The 17773-nt window shown below is 42.4% G+C and overlaps 1 protein-coding gene across 1 annotated transcript in view; it reads left to right on the top strand.

The window, feature by feature from the left end:
- Positions 1-17773, top strand: part of CFAP91 (cilia and flagella associated protein 91) — an 89927-nt gene that overhangs the window by 32080 nt on the left and 40074 nt on the right. Inside the window, exon 7 of the mRNA XM_056109130.1 lies at positions 12749-12926. Within this exon, the coding sequence (XP_055965105.1) occupies positions 12749-12926 (178 nt within the window). The remainder of the gene's footprint in view (positions 1-12748; positions 12927-17773) is intronic.

The following is a 17773-nucleotide window of genomic DNA, read 5'->3' as shown; positions in this document are numbered from 1 at the left end:
CTCGCCGGGGCCCCTTGGAGGGGAGTGGGTTGAGCTTTCCTCCCCGCCCCGACCAGGGCTCCAGCAGCCAAAGACCTCCAGGACCAGCCACCACCATGCTGAGACCACTCTCCGCACACATGAAGGTACTGGCAGAGGGACAAAGTCACGAGGGTTTCGGGGCTGAGATCTCTAAGCCTACTCGGATTTGGGCCAAGCATCCTCCACCCAGATCCTCCAAATTCCAGTAGGCGGGGGTCACACCCACCAACTGGCCCCCTGGCGCCGTGTAATCCCATCAACGGCCAAGACTCAGAGACTATAAAAACCAGCTCCTGGGCTGCGCGGCATCTTATTATGACATCTTATTATCTCATTCCTACTTTGGACAAACTGGCAGGCTACCGAATGTAGCCTGCCCACACGGCAGAGTCTGGCAAACTCCCCGTGGCGTACTCAATATGCCAAATACCAGTAACAATGGTGGGTCTCATTCTCCTAAAGAGCCTTGAATATAATCTCAGGGCTAGGATGAAAGAGACGTTACTGGGGCCTGCTCGAGGCAATCGACGAATAACAGGATGATTTGTGATTGTGATTGTGATGTATCAGTACTATTTGTAGTAGCAACACAGAGAACAATCTGAGCTTATCAAAGTGGGTTATAACCGCTTCTCACTGCCTCTCCCACCTAAGAATACTTGGAAATACAGGCTGAATTTTTGTATTAAACAATGATAGTAGCTTTTAGTTGCTCAGATGGATGAGGAAAGCAGGCTGACAGGAATAGTAAGTATCTACCTATTCAGCAAACTGTCACTTGCGTGGCAGCAGTGACTTCCTGGCTGACAAATACCGAGTCAATTCTAAGATTAAAAAAATAAAAAGGTGTATGAAGATTAGAAAGATAAACTTCTCTTTTATTTGCTGACAATGTGCTTATTTAGAAAATTAAATGAAATAGGGGCTGGAGCGATGGCACAGTGGGTAGGGCATTTGCCTTGCACGTGGCCAACCCGGGTTCGATTCCCAGCATCCCATATGGTCCCCTAGCACTGCCAGGAGTAATTCCTGAGTTCAGAGCCAAGAGTAACCCCTGTGCATCACCGGGTGTGACCCAAAAAGCAAAAAAGAAAATGAAATGAAGTAGCAGAGCATAAGGAACTCAGAAGAGTTCAGCAAGATAGATGAAGTCAGCATAAAAAGATCAGTAGCCATATGTGAGCATCATTAATTTAGAAATGTCATTGAAAAAATTACTCACAATAGCAGCAATAATAAAGTGCTTAGAAAATAACATCCATGGATAAGGCATGTATAAAGAAAATTTTAAACTGTTTTATAAGGACAGATTTAGTCAAAATAGAGGCACACACCATGATTATCAAGGGAAAACTACCACCTCAAATATTTTATTAATCATTTATATTTAATTAAGATTTTATATGTATTATTTTACATGTATGTTCATTACCTCAAGTTTTATATCTCCAAATAATTTCAATGTTAAATTCCTGTAGCAAGTATAACTATACACTTGTAAATCATTGTCTCTTCCCAGAAAATTCACTCATGCAACAAGAACACACACACACAATCTGTGAACTTCTAGATATTATTTGTAAAGACTAAAAGAAGCAGCTGAGATCAGACAGAAGCAATGTGGGAAGAGTGAGGAAGTGTGGCTTGTGGGGGAGGTTTAAGGGAATCTGAGAAGAGTCAAAATATACTTCCTGCAGGGATACTTGGCAGTATCTCTAAGAACCGAAACCATCGTATCTATGGTCTAGCTGCCAGACTAAATATTGCCATTTCTAGGGATCCTAGAGAAATTCATCATGAGATTGGGGCAAGGATGTTCGAGATTGGGGTAAAGATGTTCACTACAGTATAATTATGTGTAATAAAATAATATTACATTATAGCACATAGGTATGAAGATCTGTAAATCACACCTTCTTTAGCTTGTGCATGGATTCAGGTTGCTTCTATGTTTGGGTCATAGTCAGTAATGCTAACGGCTGCGTGGGGATACACCTGTGTCAAGTAGCATTTCATTTCCTTAGGAAATGTGCCCTGAAGGACTACTACGTCATGTACTAGTTCTAGTTTTGACCTTTTGAGGAATGTCCACACTGTTTTCTCTATTGGCTATACCTACTTCCACCACGGCCACCCGTTTCTCCCCACCTCTCCCTGTCCAGTAGTATGCAAGGATTCTCTTTCTCAACATCATTGCTGGTGCTAGTGATCTTGTGTGTGTGTGTGTGTGTGTGTGTGTGAGAGAGAGAGAGAGAGAGAGAGAGAGAGAGAGAGAGAGAGAGAGAGAGAGAGAGAGAGAGACCCACACTCAGCAGACCCACACTCAGCAGCTCTGCACTCAAGGATCATTCCTAGCACTGCTCAGGGATCCATATGCTACACTGGGGATTAAAGACAGGTAGGTTACATGTGAGGTGAGAGCCCTTCCTGCTGTACTATCTCTCCAGCCCCCCACCTCTTGTATTTTTTTTCTCTTTTTTGGGTCACACCTGGCGATGCACAGGGGTTACTCCTGGCTCTACGCTCAGGAGTTACTCCTAGCAGTGCTCAGGGGACCATATGGGATGCTGGGGATTGAACCTGGATTGTCTGCGTGCAAAGCAAACACCCTACCCACTGTGCTATCTCTCCGGCCCCTCTTGTATTTTTTATAAAATCATTTTAATGGTGAAAAGTGTATATCTTTCTAGTTTTGATTTCTATGATGATTAATGATTCCGACCACTTTTTATTTTCCATAAGATCCTGTGTCCATTTTTTAGTTGTTTTTCCTGTTTTCAGTTGGTTTCACAGCTGATTTGTATAAATTCCTCGTATACTTTGGCTGTTAATCCCTTAATTCCCTGTAGTCTCATTTGTAGAGTTTGCTTGTGCCTTTGATGTCATCTTTAAAAGGCACTGTGACAAATATTAATAAGCTTTCTCCTTATGTTTTTTTCTAGAAGTTTTACAGTTTTAGGTCTTATGGATAGTATTTCTGAGTAATTTTGAACAGATTGCTTTGTTTTATTTTTTGACCATACCTGGTGCTTAGGGGACCTGGAAGTGTTTGAGGGAATTGTGGTGCTAGGGGTTGATTTCAGAGCTTCTGCAAGCAAACTGAGTGCTTCAGCCCTTTGCCCTTAGATCTGTCTCCGCTGCCAGAGTGAGATATTTTGAGTACCTTTTGAGTAGTGTATAATAGGAGTCCAGATCAATTCTTTTACTTTCTAAATGTTAGTTTTTTGGGGCATCATTTATTGAAGGGACTGTCTTTTCCCTGTCAAGTAATATTGGTACTTTTGTCAAATGTTATTTAATTTTTTGTGCATGAGTTTGATAACTTCTTTGTTCTGTTTAATCTTTTTATGTTAGTAATGTTATTTTTATTACTATAACTTTGTAATATTGTTTGAAGTTGGGAGATGTAATGCTTCTAGTTCTGTTTTTAAGTTTGCTTTGATAATTTGGTGTCATATATCAATTTCATATAAATTTTATCCTTTTTATATTTTTTGGACTTCATGCAACACCTTGATGTGTTCAGGGCTTACTCTTCTGTTTTTTCTCTCAGGGATCACTACTGGTGATCTTGGGGAATTATATTGGGTGCTGGGAGACAAACCCAGGTTAGTCTCATGGAAGGCAGGCATTTTATCCTCTCTCCTATTTCTTTGGTCCCCTCATATGAATTTTGGATTGTTTTCTCTATTTCTGGGAAAAATGCCATTACACTGTTTTATAGAATTGCTTTGAATCTGTAGGTGGCTAAAAGTGACATGAACATTTGAACAATATTAATTCTTCTGATCCATGAACACGGAATATATTTCCATCTATTTGTGTTCTTTGGTTTCTTTCATTAATATCATATATATACATACATAGATATACATATGCATGTATATATTTTACCGCCACCTTAGTTACATTGACTATTAAGCTATGTTTTGTTGCTCTTGATGCTAGTGTACGTTAGGTTTGTTTTATCTTTTTTGTTTGCTTTTAGCCATACCCAGAGGTGCTCAGGGTTTACTCCTGGTTCTGTGCTCAAAGATTCCTCCTGGCACTGCTTGTGGCTTTGGGGACTGTTTGTGGTGCTGGGAATTGAACTTAGGTCAGCTGACTGCACCTTACTCACTGTACTATTGCTCTTATTCAATTTTATAATGTTTTTAGAATTTGCTGTTAGTGTGTAGAAACAGAACTAGTATTTGTTAAGTTTGTATCTTGCAACGTTATTGAATTTATATATAGTTCTAACAGATTTTTGATAATCTTCAGGGTTTTGACAACTATTTAGAGTTTCATGTCTGATATAATGTTATCTGCAAATAGAAACAGTTGTGCTTCTTTTCTGATTCAGATATCCTTTATTTCTTTTTCTTGCCATATTTCTCTGGCCAGGGATTCCAGTACTGCTTTGAACAGAAGTGATGAGAGTGGGTATTCTTGTGTTGTTTTACATGGAGTTGATAGAGGAAAGTTTTAAGTCTTTGACTGTTGAATATGGTGTTAGTTGAATGTTTTTCTGTACTTTTTGTTTCTTAAGACCTCAAGGATCAGATTCATGTCCTATACTCACCTCCTTATCCCCACACCTGCAATATGTAACTATCTGTGAATTAATTTATTTATACTTAATTTTCCCCAGTACAAATCATTCTAAGAAGTAATTATTCTATAGTTGCACAATATTCCCCACATGTAGCTAAAATATCTGCTGAGTAAATAACCATAGATGACATAGCGCACAGATAACAAGTCATGAGCTACATCTGAAAGATGTTTTCTAATATTATTTCTCTGCCACAATCCTTGAATTTAAAGAGGACAGCCATAATTCTAAAGCCAATCCTAGGACAACACGTACAAGAAAGCTATGAACCAATATCCTCAATCAACTGGAGAATCTTAGTGCATCAAAACAATGATGTACCAAAACCAAGTAAGGTTCAATTCAGGGATGCAAGGATGATTAAACATATGCAAATGAATTGATATAGTATGCCTCATAATAAAAGGTAAAAATTTTATGCATGTAAATAGGCAATGAAAAAATTCACAAAGTTCAGCATTCATTTTTAATAAAAACTCAATAAACTTGGAGTTTAAGTGACATACCTTGTGGCTGGAGACATAAAGCAGAGGTAGGGCATTTGCTTTGCATGAAGCTGACCTGGGTTTGATACCCGGTCTCCCACATGGTCCCCCGAGCACTGCCAAGAATGATTCCTGAGTTCAGAGCCAGGAGTAACCCTTGAGAACACTGGTTTTGTGGCTTCGAAACAAAACAAAAGTGAGTTACCTTTTTTTTATTTAGAAAATATTTGTTTATTGCATATGATTTTTCTTTTTTTTATAATAATGTCCCTAAACAGATCAGTTATATAAAATACTGATACAAACAACCTAGAAAACTAATATCTAAGGTTATACTAATATCTAAGGTTATACTTCAGAAATTCATTGGTAATATTGTTTCAGATTCCCATCACCAGACAGGCCTATTAATTACAGTTTTATCTTGTAGGTACCCTGTATATGATAACCTTGTAAATCAAACTGTCATAATTAAAAGTTTGTCATAATTAAAATTGTCATAATTAAATTCCTCACCTTCAAACATAGAATTTCCAGTATAATTTTAAATATTTATTACACAATTACTGTTGTCATGCTGAAATAATTTTTTAAACATTGAATCACCGTGAGATAAACAATCTCAAATTCGTTCATAATTGGGTTTCACTCATAAAATGTTCCAATGCTCATCCCTTTACCATTGTACATTTCCCACTACTAATGTCCTCAGTTTCCCTCCCTGCAAGCCTCCCACCCTGTCCCAGTCTGCCCCTACAGCAGGCACTTTTTTTCTCTCTCTCTCTCACCCTAGCATTTTAAAAAGCTTCATATGACTTAACTTAACAGCTTATTTATTTATTCATTTATTTGATTTTTGGATCACACCTGGTGATGCTTCAGGGTTACTCCTGGATCTACACTCAGGAATTACTCCAGTGGTGCTCAGGGGACTGTATGGGATGCCAAGGATTAAACCCGGGTTGGCCACATGCAAGGCAGATGCCATACCCACTGTTCTATCTTTCCAGGCCCTAAATGACAAGCCCATAGCTAACATACACAGTGGAGACAAACAATGCTTTTCCTCTAAGATCAGTAACAACTCAAGGATGTACCACTGCTGCTCAACATAATTTTGGAAACCATAGCCAGATCAACTAGGTAAGAAAAAAAAAATCCATGCCTAGGAATCAGCTTAACTAAGGATGTAAAAGACCTGTACAAAGAAAACTACAAAATGCTACTTCAGGAAATAAAAGAGGACATGAGGAAATGGAAAGATAACCCCCGCTCATGGATTGGGAGAATTAACATTATCAAAATGGCAATACTCCCCAAAGCATTGCACAAATTCAATGCTATCTCTATAAGAATACCCATCACATTCTTCAAAGAAATGGAGCAAACACTCATGAAATTCATATGGAACAATAAGCCCCCATGAATAGCTAAAGCAATTCTTGGGAAAAAGAAAAAGGGAAGAATCAATCTCCCCAACCTCAAACTCTACTACAAAGCGGTAATAATTAAAGCAGTGTGGTACTGGAACAAAGACAGAGCTGCAGACCAATGAAACAGGGTTGAATATACTGAAATCCCCCCACCCAAATATTTGATCATCTAATCTTTGATAAGGGAGCAAGAAATGTGAAGTGGATCAAGGAAAGCCTCTTTAACAAATTGTGCTGGCAAAACTGAACAGCTACATGCAAGAAAAAAATGGGCTCAGATCTTTACCTAACACCATGTACAAAAGTAAGATCAAAGTGGATTAAAGACCTGAACATCAGACCAGAATCCATAAGATACATTGAAGACAAGGTTGGCAAAACCCTCCACAATATTGAAGCTAACGGTATCTTCAAAGTTGACATGCCACTGGCCAAGAAAGTGAAAACAGATAGACAAAATGGGACTATCTTTTTTTATTATTATTAGTGAAACACCATGAGGTACAGTTGTAGACTTACACATTTTTGTGCTTGGGTTTCAGTTATACAATGATCGAGTACCCATCCCACCACCAGTGCGCATTCTCCACCCCTACCAATCCCAGTATCCCTCCAACCCCCCCACCCCCCTATCCCACCTTGTCTCTGTGGCAGGGCACTCCGTTTTGTTATCTCTCTCCCTTTGGGTGCTGTGGTTTGCAAAAGAGGCATTGGGTGGCAATCATTTTTGGTCTATAGTCTACTTTCAGCATGCATCTCCCACCCTGGGAGGATCTTCCCAACATTCTTTATTTGGCGCTCCAAATGGGACTATCTTAAACTAAGAAGCTTCTGCACCTCAAAAGAAACAGTGACCAAGATACAAAGACAGTCTACAGAATGCGAAAGGATATTCACCCAATACCCATCCGATAAGGGGTTGATATCAAGGATATACAAAGCACTGGTTAAACTCTACAAGAAGAAAACATCCAACCCCATCAAAAAATGAGGGGATGAAATGAACAGAAACTTTCTCAAAGAAGAAATCCGAATGGCTAAAAGGCACATGAGAAAATTCTCTACACCACTAATCATCAGGGAGATGCAGATCAAAACAACAATGAGATATCTCACACCACAGAGATTGGCCCATATCCAAATGAACAAAAGCAACTGGTGTTGGCACAGATATGGCGAGAAAGGGACCCTCCTTCACTGCTGGTGGGAATGCCAAATGGTTTAGCCCTTTTGGAAAACAATATGGACGATTCTTAAAAAATTAGAAATTGAGCTCCCATTTGACCCAGCAATACCACTCCTGGGAATATATCCCGGAGAGGCAAAAAAGTACAGTTGAAATGACATCTGCACTTGTCGGTTCATTGCTGCACTGTTCACAATAGCCAGAATTTGGGAAAAAAAACCCGAGTGCCTGAAAACAGATGACTGGTTAAAGAAACTTTGGGACATCTACACAATGGAATACTATGATTTTGTTAGAAAAGATGAAGTCATGAAATTTGAAAACAAGTGGTTCTACATAGAAAGTATCATGCTAAGTGAAATGAGTCAGAAAGAGACATAGACTGCACTCATCTGGGGAATATAAAGTAACAGAATGGGAAACGAACACCCAAGAATAATTGAGATAAGTACCAGGAGGTCTGCTCCACAGCTTGGAAGCCGGCAACACATACTGAGGGAAAAGGCAGCTCAGATAGAGAAGGGAACACTAAGTTAAGAGTGTTTGGAGGATTCGCTTGGCATGTGAGATGTGTGCTGAAAGTAGGCTATAGACTGAACATGATGGTCATTCAATGGCTCTATTGAAAACTACTGATGACATTGTTTTAATAACACCAAACATCAGCCAAGCGGCACAAATGCTGGCCGACTTTGACCGTGAGTGTGGAAAGGTAGGACTACAGCTGAATCTTACGAAGACAATGTTTATGAGAAACAGCCTTGTTCCTGACGCCCCATTTGCTCTCAATGGAACGACCATCTCCGAATGCAACAGCTATGTGTACCTAGGTCGAGAGGTCAACATGACAAATGACCTGGCACCCGAGCTGCGCAGGAGGAAGAGAGCAGCTTGGAACGCCTTCAAGAACGTCGAAGAAATAGCTAAGAGGACGAAGAACCTCCGGCTCTGGGCACATCTCTTTGATTCCACTGTTCTTCCTGCATTAACATATGCCTCAGAGACCTGGGCCCTACGCAAACAAGATGAGAACGCCATTTAGGTCTCCCAAAGAAGAATAGAAAGAGCTATGCTTGGAATATCACGTTTCACTCAAATGAGAGAACGAATCCGGAGTTCTGACATCCGTCGACGATCAAGGATCAGGGACGCTGTCTCATATGCCAAGGTGTCGAAAATCAGATGGGCTGGTCACGTAATGAGATTTAAAGACGACCGTTGGACTAGAGCTGTTACTGATTGGATTCCACGGGATGTCAAGAGACCGCGTGGCCGCCCACCTACCAGATGGTCAGACTTCTTTGTCAAGATCATGAACGATCGGTTTGAGGCCCTCCATGTTCCCAGAGCGAAGAGATGCCATTGGGCTACACTAGCACGCGACAGGGACAAATGGAGACGTTACTGGCGCCCGCTTGAGCAAATCGACGACTAACGGGAAGTTAAGTGAATCACTTAATCACTTAAGTGATTAAGTGATTGAAAACTACAACACCCTAAAGGAAAGAGAGAGCAAAAGGGAATGCTTTACCACAGAGGTGGGGTGGGGTGGGGGGGAGGGGTGGGGGGTGGGAAGGCTACTGGAATCATTGGTGGTGGAGAATGGGCACTGGTGGAGGGATGGGTACTCGATCATTGTATAACAGAAACCCAAGCACGAAAGTTTGTAAATCTACAACTGTACCTCATGGTGTTTCACTAATAAAAAAAAAAAGAAAGAAAAAATATATGGAGAGAGCCCTATTGGAAGCGAAATGATCATTATTTGCTAATGACATATTATACATAAAAAATTCTGGAAGGAAGCAGGAAGGAAGGAGGGAGGGAGGGAGGGAGGGAGAGAGGGAAGGAGGAAAGGAAGGAAGGAAGAAAGGAAGGAAGGAAGGAAGGAAGGAAGGAAGGAGAGAAGGGAGGGAGGGAGGGAGGAAGGATCATGCACAAAAATGAACACAAAGTGGATTATGTAAATGAGACCTTAAACCATAAAATACATAGAATAAAACATAGGAGATATACTCTTGGATTAAGACCTCAGAGGAAAGGGCAGTTCAGATAGAGAAGGGAGCACCAAATAAAGGGTGTTTGGAGGATCCTCCCAGGAGGGGAAATGCATGTTGAAAGTAGACTATGGACTGAACATGTTTGCCACTCAATGCCTCTTTTGCAGACCACAACACCCAAAAGGAGAGAGAGAACACAGGGGATTGCCCTGCCACAGAGACAGGGGGGATGGGAGGATGGGGGTGGGAGGGATATTATCCATGGTGGTGGAAAATGGGCACTGGTGGAGGGATGGGTATCTGATCATTGTATAATCGAAACCCAACCACAAAAAATTGTAAATCTACAACTGTAAAAAAAAAAATAAAATTTAGATGAACCCCGAAAAAAAAAAAAAGACCTCAGAGATGTATTTGAAATTCTAACTCCAGTGGCAAGGGAAACAAACATAAATAGTGGGAGAACATCAAATTTAATATATATATATATACAACAAAAGAAACTAGCATAAATATAAAAGGTGACTTATCAATTAGAGAAGGTATTTGTATAAATACATTTGACAAAGAGTTACTATTCAAAAAGATAAATAATGGAAGCAAACTATCAATATAAAAACAAACAACCCAACCAAAAAAACTGAACAAAAGATTTAAATATACACTTCTCCAAAGAACATATATAGAAACCCATAGTCATATGAAAAATGGTCAACTTCACTTATTAGGGAAATGCAAATCCAAACCACAGTGCTTGCACTCCTGAGAATGATCTCTATCAAAATGACTAGAAACAACAAATGTTGACAAGGGCGTAGAGAAAAAGGGAATGTAAACTGATGTACTATCTATAGAAGACGCGAGGAGATGAAGGAGATGGGGATTAAATACTAAACATAGGTCAGGAGTTTGATCATTCATAGAGCCTCATGCCTTGCATATGTGAGGTCCAGTGTTTAACACACACACACACACACACACACACACACACACACACACACCAGAAAGCTACAACAACAAAAATGCTAAAAATGGAAATACCCTATGATCTAGCATACCACTCTCCTAGGCATTTATTCAAAGAATTATTAGAGCACTAACTTGAAAGAGTATTTTCACCCTTATATTTTTAGCAGCATTGTTCATATATGCCCAAACATGGAGTCAACCTAAATATCCATCAACAGATGACTGGATAAATCAGTTATGGCATATATTTTAAATGGCATACTCCTCAGTTATTCTAATAGATGAAAGTGTGTCTTTTGCAGCAATATGGGTGAAACTTAAGGTAGTTATAAGGGGGGCAAATAAATCAGAAAGTGAAAGATGACTGCTAGATGGTTTCACTCAGCTGTGGAGTACAAATAACCAAGGCAAATAAATCGACAAAAATAGCACTTAGAATAAAGAATAACAGTGAGAAAAGGGGGATGAAAGACTAGAAGAAAGACTAGAAAAGATTGTTTTAATAATGGGGTAACCCTGGAACTGTAATAATAAATTCAGTAAGATTTACAGAACCATCAAGTTGTGAAGCTGAGATTTCAGAATTTTAATATAGGGTCGGGAGATAGTGTAGAGGGTTATGTACATGCCTTGCACACGACTGACCTGGGCTAATCCCTGGCACCACAGGTGGTCTCCCAACCCCTACCAGGAGTGGTTCCTGAGAACAAAGCCAGGTGGAAGCCCTGAGCATTGTTGGATGTGGCCCAAAGAACAGCAGAATAAAAGAAGAAACTTTAATATAAACCCATGACCAATCAAAAAAATTTGATTCAAAAAGAATAAAAAATAAAGTAACTGAAAGGGAGTGTGTAGACCCCTGAGTTTGTCCTTGTGTTGGTGACTTTTGAGTTCATGGTGCGAGTGCACAATGTGTTCAGTTGCAGAGAGCCCCCGATCCAGGCCTCACCAGCAGAGGAACAAAGAGACAGGGGACCACAGACTGATGGTCAAAATGGCCTGTTTAATGTGGAGCTGTTAAGCATACTGATAGAACATCTAACGGGGTTCGAGGTGTAGGACTGCATGTAGGTGTGATTTATCATTTTCAGAGGTAAAGGGTTTCGCTGGAGGGAATTCTCTTGGGGGATTAACTCAAGGAGACACCCTGTCTCCCTGGGACATCTATATTGCTTCTCTCTTTCCTTTTAGTTGTGCATACTAAACTATTAAGTTTATTTCTTATTAATACTTGCATTTATTTGGATAAACACAGTATGAAATATAGATTCCAAAACTTAGTTCTCTGGGCTCTGAGGGCAAGGCTGCTGGGCTTCTACAGTAAATTCCAGACTTAGTCCTCAGGCCAGTTTAGCTTGTCCTTCCTCATGGCAATTCCGTCTCTTAAGTCATAACGGCTTGCATCAAGACTGTGCTTTGTATATCTGTCCCTAACTTTCTGACTTATTTCACATAACATTATACTCTCCATGTCTATCCAGTTATAAGCAAATTTATCTATATCTCACGGTGATTCAATAAAAAAAAAAGACTGTGCTTTGATGCTTTCTAGGCTGTCCCATTTTGATACCAGGGTAGCTTTACTGCTCGCCCTGGGTTCATCCAGGTCCCATGGTGGGACCTCCTCTTCGGGGGATTAGGAACTACGGCAATCAAAGCCTGAGTCAAGTAATTATGACAGATGCCCAGGAGTAGACATATTTCAGTCAATTAACTCCCAAATATTAGGAGCGTAGCATTAACAGTCATTCTATGTTTAAACAAAGAACATTACTCTATAGTAAGATATGAAAAGGCTATCGGGGAAATAGAAAAGCGTGTAATTCATTACAAATACAAAGTCCAGAATCACCAGAAGTTTTGACTTATACATAACCAAGGCTGACTTGGTAAATGTAACAATGAGAGATAAAACACGAAGCAAAGGTTAAAGATGAGCTCAGGGGATTGCGGATGCTTTCAAGAGAACTGGAAATTTCTCTGTCGGGTTGTGCGGGGAGGACAAGGGGAAGCTACTTAGGATAAATATGCAACACCGACTGTGCTTCTTTTCCCAGCTCGAGGTCTCCCCGCAGGACTGGCCGAGGTGGAGATGATAGAGCGTGCCCGGGAGAAGCGTGCCTGGGAAGCCACCCTGCCCTTGCTGAGTGACACTGCACACTATGAGAAGAGGAGGAGGATGATGGATGCAATGGAGAGGAAGGAGTGGGCCTTCCGAGAGCAGGAGATTGAAAAGTAGGTTCCAAATCGCCCAGATAACTCTTTCTGCACTGATGGAATACATCGATAATTCTTTTTTTTCCTTTTTTTTGGGGGGGGGGGGTCACACCTGGCGATGCACAGTGTTTACTCCTGGCTCTGCACTCAGGATTGACTCCTGGCGGTGCTCAGGGGACCATATGGGATGCTGGGAATCGAACCTGGGTCGTCCACATGAAAGGCTAATGCCTACCCGCTGTGCTATTGCTCCAACCCCGACATCAATAATTCTTTTTTTTTTTAAATTTTTCTATTAGTGAAACACCATGAGGTACAGTTATAGACTTACAAATTTTTGTGCTTGTGTTTCAGTTATACAATGATCAAGTACCCATCTCTCCATCAGCACCCATCCTCCACCACCACCGGTCCCAGCATCCCTCTCACCCCCCATCCCCCCCATCCCACCCTGCCTCTGTGGCAGGGCATTCCCCCTTGTTCTCTCTCTCTTCTTTTGGGTCCTGTGTTTGCAACATCAATAATTCTTAAAAAATATCTATACAGGGATCTCCCGAGGGTGCAAAAAAGCACAGTAGAAAAGACATCTGCACTTGTATTTTCATTGTAGCACTGTTCACAGTAGCCAGAATCTGGAAAGAACTCGAGTGTCCTAGAACAGATGACTGGTTAAAGGAACATCAGTACATCTACACAATGGAATGCTATGCAGCTGTTAGGAAAAATGAAGTCATGAAATTTTCTTAGAAGTGGATGGACATGGGAGAGTATCATTCTAAGTGAAATGAGTCAGAAAGAGAGGGACAGACATAGAAGGACTGCACTCATTTGTGGTATATAAAACAACATAATATGAGACTGACATCCAAGGACAATAGACACAAGGGCCAGGAATATTTCTATATACTTGGAAGCCTTTCTTATGAGCTGGGGGAGAAGGCAGCTGGGATATAGAAGAGATCACTAGGACAATGATGGTTGGAGGAATCATTCGGGATGGGAGATGTGTGCTGAAAGTAGATAAAGGACCAAACGTGATAACCTCTCAATATCTGTATTGCAAACCATAATGTCCAAAAGTAGAGAGAGAGTATGGAGGAAATTGTCTGCCATGGAGGTAGGGAGAGGGTTGGAAAGGGGGGGTATACTGGGGACATTGGTGGTGGAGAATGTGCACTGGTGGAGGACTGAATGTTTGATCATTATGTGACTGAAACTCAAACATGAGAGCTTTGTAACTGTATCTCATGATGATTTGCTCGAGGTAAAGGTAAAGGCCCTCCCGTTGATCGTCGATTTGCTCGAGCGGGCCCAGTAACGTCTCCATTGGAGACTTTGTTGTTACTGTGTCTGGCATATGGAATACTCTCGGTAGCTTGCCGGGCTCTCCGAGAGGGGCGGAGGAATCGAACTAATGATTAAATAAAATAAAAAAAAATCTGCACAGGGGTCAGAGCAACAGTACAATGGGTAGGGCTTTTGCCTTGCACGTGGCTGACCCAGGTTCTGTCTTGGCATGTAGCCATACAAAACATGCATACCAAACAAACAACACTCCTCCCAACTATACAGTATTTTTCCAAATGCATGGATCCCCCAATCCTTGGACTAAACAGTGAGCTCGAAATGCTGCTTTTCCTGCAGGAGACCTGGGGGTGCCAGGGATCACACTGGGTCAGCTGTGTGCAAAACAGTACCCGCTGGGGCCCTGAAGCTGAGAACAATTTTATTTTTATTTAAATTTCTTTTTTAAAATTTAATCATTTATTTAAATTCTTTTTATTTTACAAAGTAGTTCGCAATATTTGATTACATTTAATAGTCAAACACCAATCCCACCACCATTATACTTTCCAACCACCATATTTTGGGTGTTCTATCCCAAACCCCAATCCCCGCAGAATTGAAATAACATATTTTGTATTGTTTGTTATGAAAAACCTCTGAAAATACTACAGAAAAAGTATCCTTAGAGGAAAGTGTGTTAAGATTGTTGTATTTCACCCAGGGACCATTAAGTCCTTCTGTAAGAGATCACTAACATGTTGTTAAAGGTTGAGCCTTGTGTGTTTTTCATATATGTAACTGTTAAAAAAAAAGTTGTTTTTCCCTCTCTAAGATTGGTTGCCTCCTACTTTGAGCCCTATAAAATGTGGTGCAGTAACCTTGGAGTATGGTTAAGGTGTGTGGTTTGAAGTATCGCGTGGCTGTGAATGCAGCCTCCCGGTCTAGGAATAGATTCACTCTTGGGTGATGCTGGAGTGCTTGGAGAGTGGCCATGAACATGGTGGTGGCTGGGTTCTGGAGGTTTTCGGCTGCTTGGGATGACTGCCTTGGGGCGGATGGGGGTCTCACCAACCCCCTTCGGGGCGCCCTGAGTGGAACAGCCTGGTGTGGGGTCTGGCGGCACAGTTATGGCGAGCGTCATGTTATGCTCCCTTCTGAGAGAGAAGGACGTGCAATCTGGATGGTGGTTGATGACAAGATTATCTGGCTCCAGCGAGAGGTGGCTTGTGGGCATGACTGCTGAGTTGCTGAAGACAGGGGGTACGGGTGGAGTATCTCTGTTCCCTGTCCCGTTGAACCCAGAGGGAGAACAATTTTAATGAATGCATGGAGGACCTTCTATGTGCCGGGCTCTGGGCTGTCAGCAGGGGAAGCAAGAATGAGGAGGTTTTTCTGCCCAGACAGAGCTCCTGATGTTTCACTGGGGTAGAGGGGTGAAGGAGAAAATAGTTGGGCAATGGTGTGACAGACTCAGACAGACCTAGCCAGTGATTATACTACCTGTCACTGTCACTGTCCTCCCGTTGTTCATCGATTTGCTCGAGCGGGCCCAGTAACGTTTCCATCATGAGACTTTGTTGTTACTGTGTCTGGCATATCGAATATGTCACGGGTAGCTTGCCAGGCTCTGCCGTGTGGGCGAGATACTCTCGGTAGCTTGCAGGGCTCTCCGAGAGGGACAGAGGAATCGAACTTGGGTTGGCCATGTTGGCTGCATGCAAGGCAAACGCCCTACCGCTGTGCTATCACTCCAGCCCTTATACTACCTATCTGCAAGGAACTTGGGCAAGAGAATAATTTGTTCTGCTTGAGGTGGGTAGAGATTTGGGAAAGCACAGAGAAGATATAACCTCAGATGTGGGCATTGAAGGGTGAGCGGAAAACATGGGGAAATGGTAATGTCTGTGCTGCTGATAGACAAACAGACAGACAGAGATAGAATCCTTTTTGGGGCTTGGGGCCACTCAAGGCCGCCTTCTGGCAGTGCGTGGGCAACCTTATGTGTGCTGAGGATTGCCCCTGTATTTTCCCTCTGACCTCACATGACATATGTCATATGACATCTAGGAAGTGGTCACTGTATTTGGAGTGTTCCACACCCAGTACAATGCACAAGTCAGCAGCTTGGCATCATCTGAGAGCCGTCAGGGAATGGACCCTTTCAGCTCCATCCCAGAAATACTCCTTCCGGCTGTTCCCACCGCCCTCCAGATGTCCTGATGCAGGCTCCAGTTTGCGCGCCCGAGTTCCCGGACTCCTGTAATACAACACTCAGAGCACAGACACTGTTGTTATCACATCGGCAACCAGATAAACTGAGGAAGGGATTAAGTTGAGAACTAAGTCTGGATTTCTGACTCTACCAAGGAATAGAACCGTTGGTATATGGCTTTAGTATTGAACAGGTTCATGCTGAAGCTGCAATTCGTCTTCATTAAACCAGCCAGCCCCTGGTGGTCCTTTCTGGTGTCGGTGTGTTAAAATGCCTGCCTCTCTGTATTTCATTGTCTCCCTCTGCCCTGCCCTCTCACATGCAGCCATTCCTTCCGCTGGCCTTTGTGGTTGATGTGATGAGCAAGAGTCACACACACTTGGTTGTGGTGCCTGCCTGCTGTTGTGCATTTGTCTGTGATGCTCACACCCTCAGTCGCCATGCCAACCAGGGATCACTCTTTTTTTGGTTATTGTTGTTTGTTTTAGGTCATGCCCGGCAGTGTTCAGGGCTTACTCCTGCTCTGTGCTCAGGGATCCTTTCTATCAGGGCTCCGGGGACCATATGGGGTGTTGGGGATTGCACTCAGCTTGGCCACATGCAAGGCAGGAGTCCTACTGTACTATCTCATTGGCCCAGGGGTCATATTCTTACAGAAGTGGGGCTCAGGCATGTTCTTGATTGAATATTGAATTCTTGGTTGACCTTATGCTCGCAGGGAATACTGGGGGTCCTGAGCCTGGCTGTGGTGCTTGCAATTCTGCTAAGCATTCTGGGGATCATACAAGTTTAGTTGTACTGTTCACTCACAATTGGCGGGGATGCGGACCACACACTTTGTGGGATCCCAAACTTCTGAGACCCTGGGTCTGCTTGGTACATGTGGGCAACGCAGGGCTAGAATGCCTGGCCTCGCACTTCAATGACAGGCACTTTTCTGCCTCTGAGGGCCTCCCTCCCTTTTTCCCCCAACCACCGCCCCGCCCCTCCCGCCCTTTGCTGGAAGTCACTTTGAGAAACTTCTCCAGTGGTGACGCATTCACTTCTGAGTCAAACTGTCAGCCTTTCCTTCTCCTAGGACACTGGAGCAAAGTTCAAGGCTCCGGTAGCCCTGAGCCTGGCTGCAGTTAAAGGCTCTTCTGAGGAAGGCTTTCCTGCCAAGCATCTCTTCCTCCATGCCCCGGGAGTAGCGTAAGTCATAGGGGCCCTGTTGCTTCTTTCCGCCAAGGAAGTCTTTGTTCTCCTGGCCTGCCCTTTATCTCCTCTGTGCCTGCCCCATGGAAACAGGTCTTACTGGGAGAAGGTGCTTTGTGCTTCCTCAGTGTTTGTTCTTAGCCCTGCATGTGATGGGCTTGCAACAAATATT

The sequence above is a fragment of the Sorex fumeus genome, unplaced genomic scaffold (genome assembly GCF_029834395.1).
Source record: "Sorex fumeus unplaced genomic scaffold, SorFum_2.1 ptg000265l, whole genome shotgun sequence".
NCBI lineage: Eukaryota > Metazoa > Chordata > Mammalia > Eulipotyphla > Soricidae > Sorex > Sorex fumeus.
The sequence above is the reverse complement of the archived record's forward strand: the minus strand, read 5'-3'. Positions and strand labels throughout refer to the sequence as shown.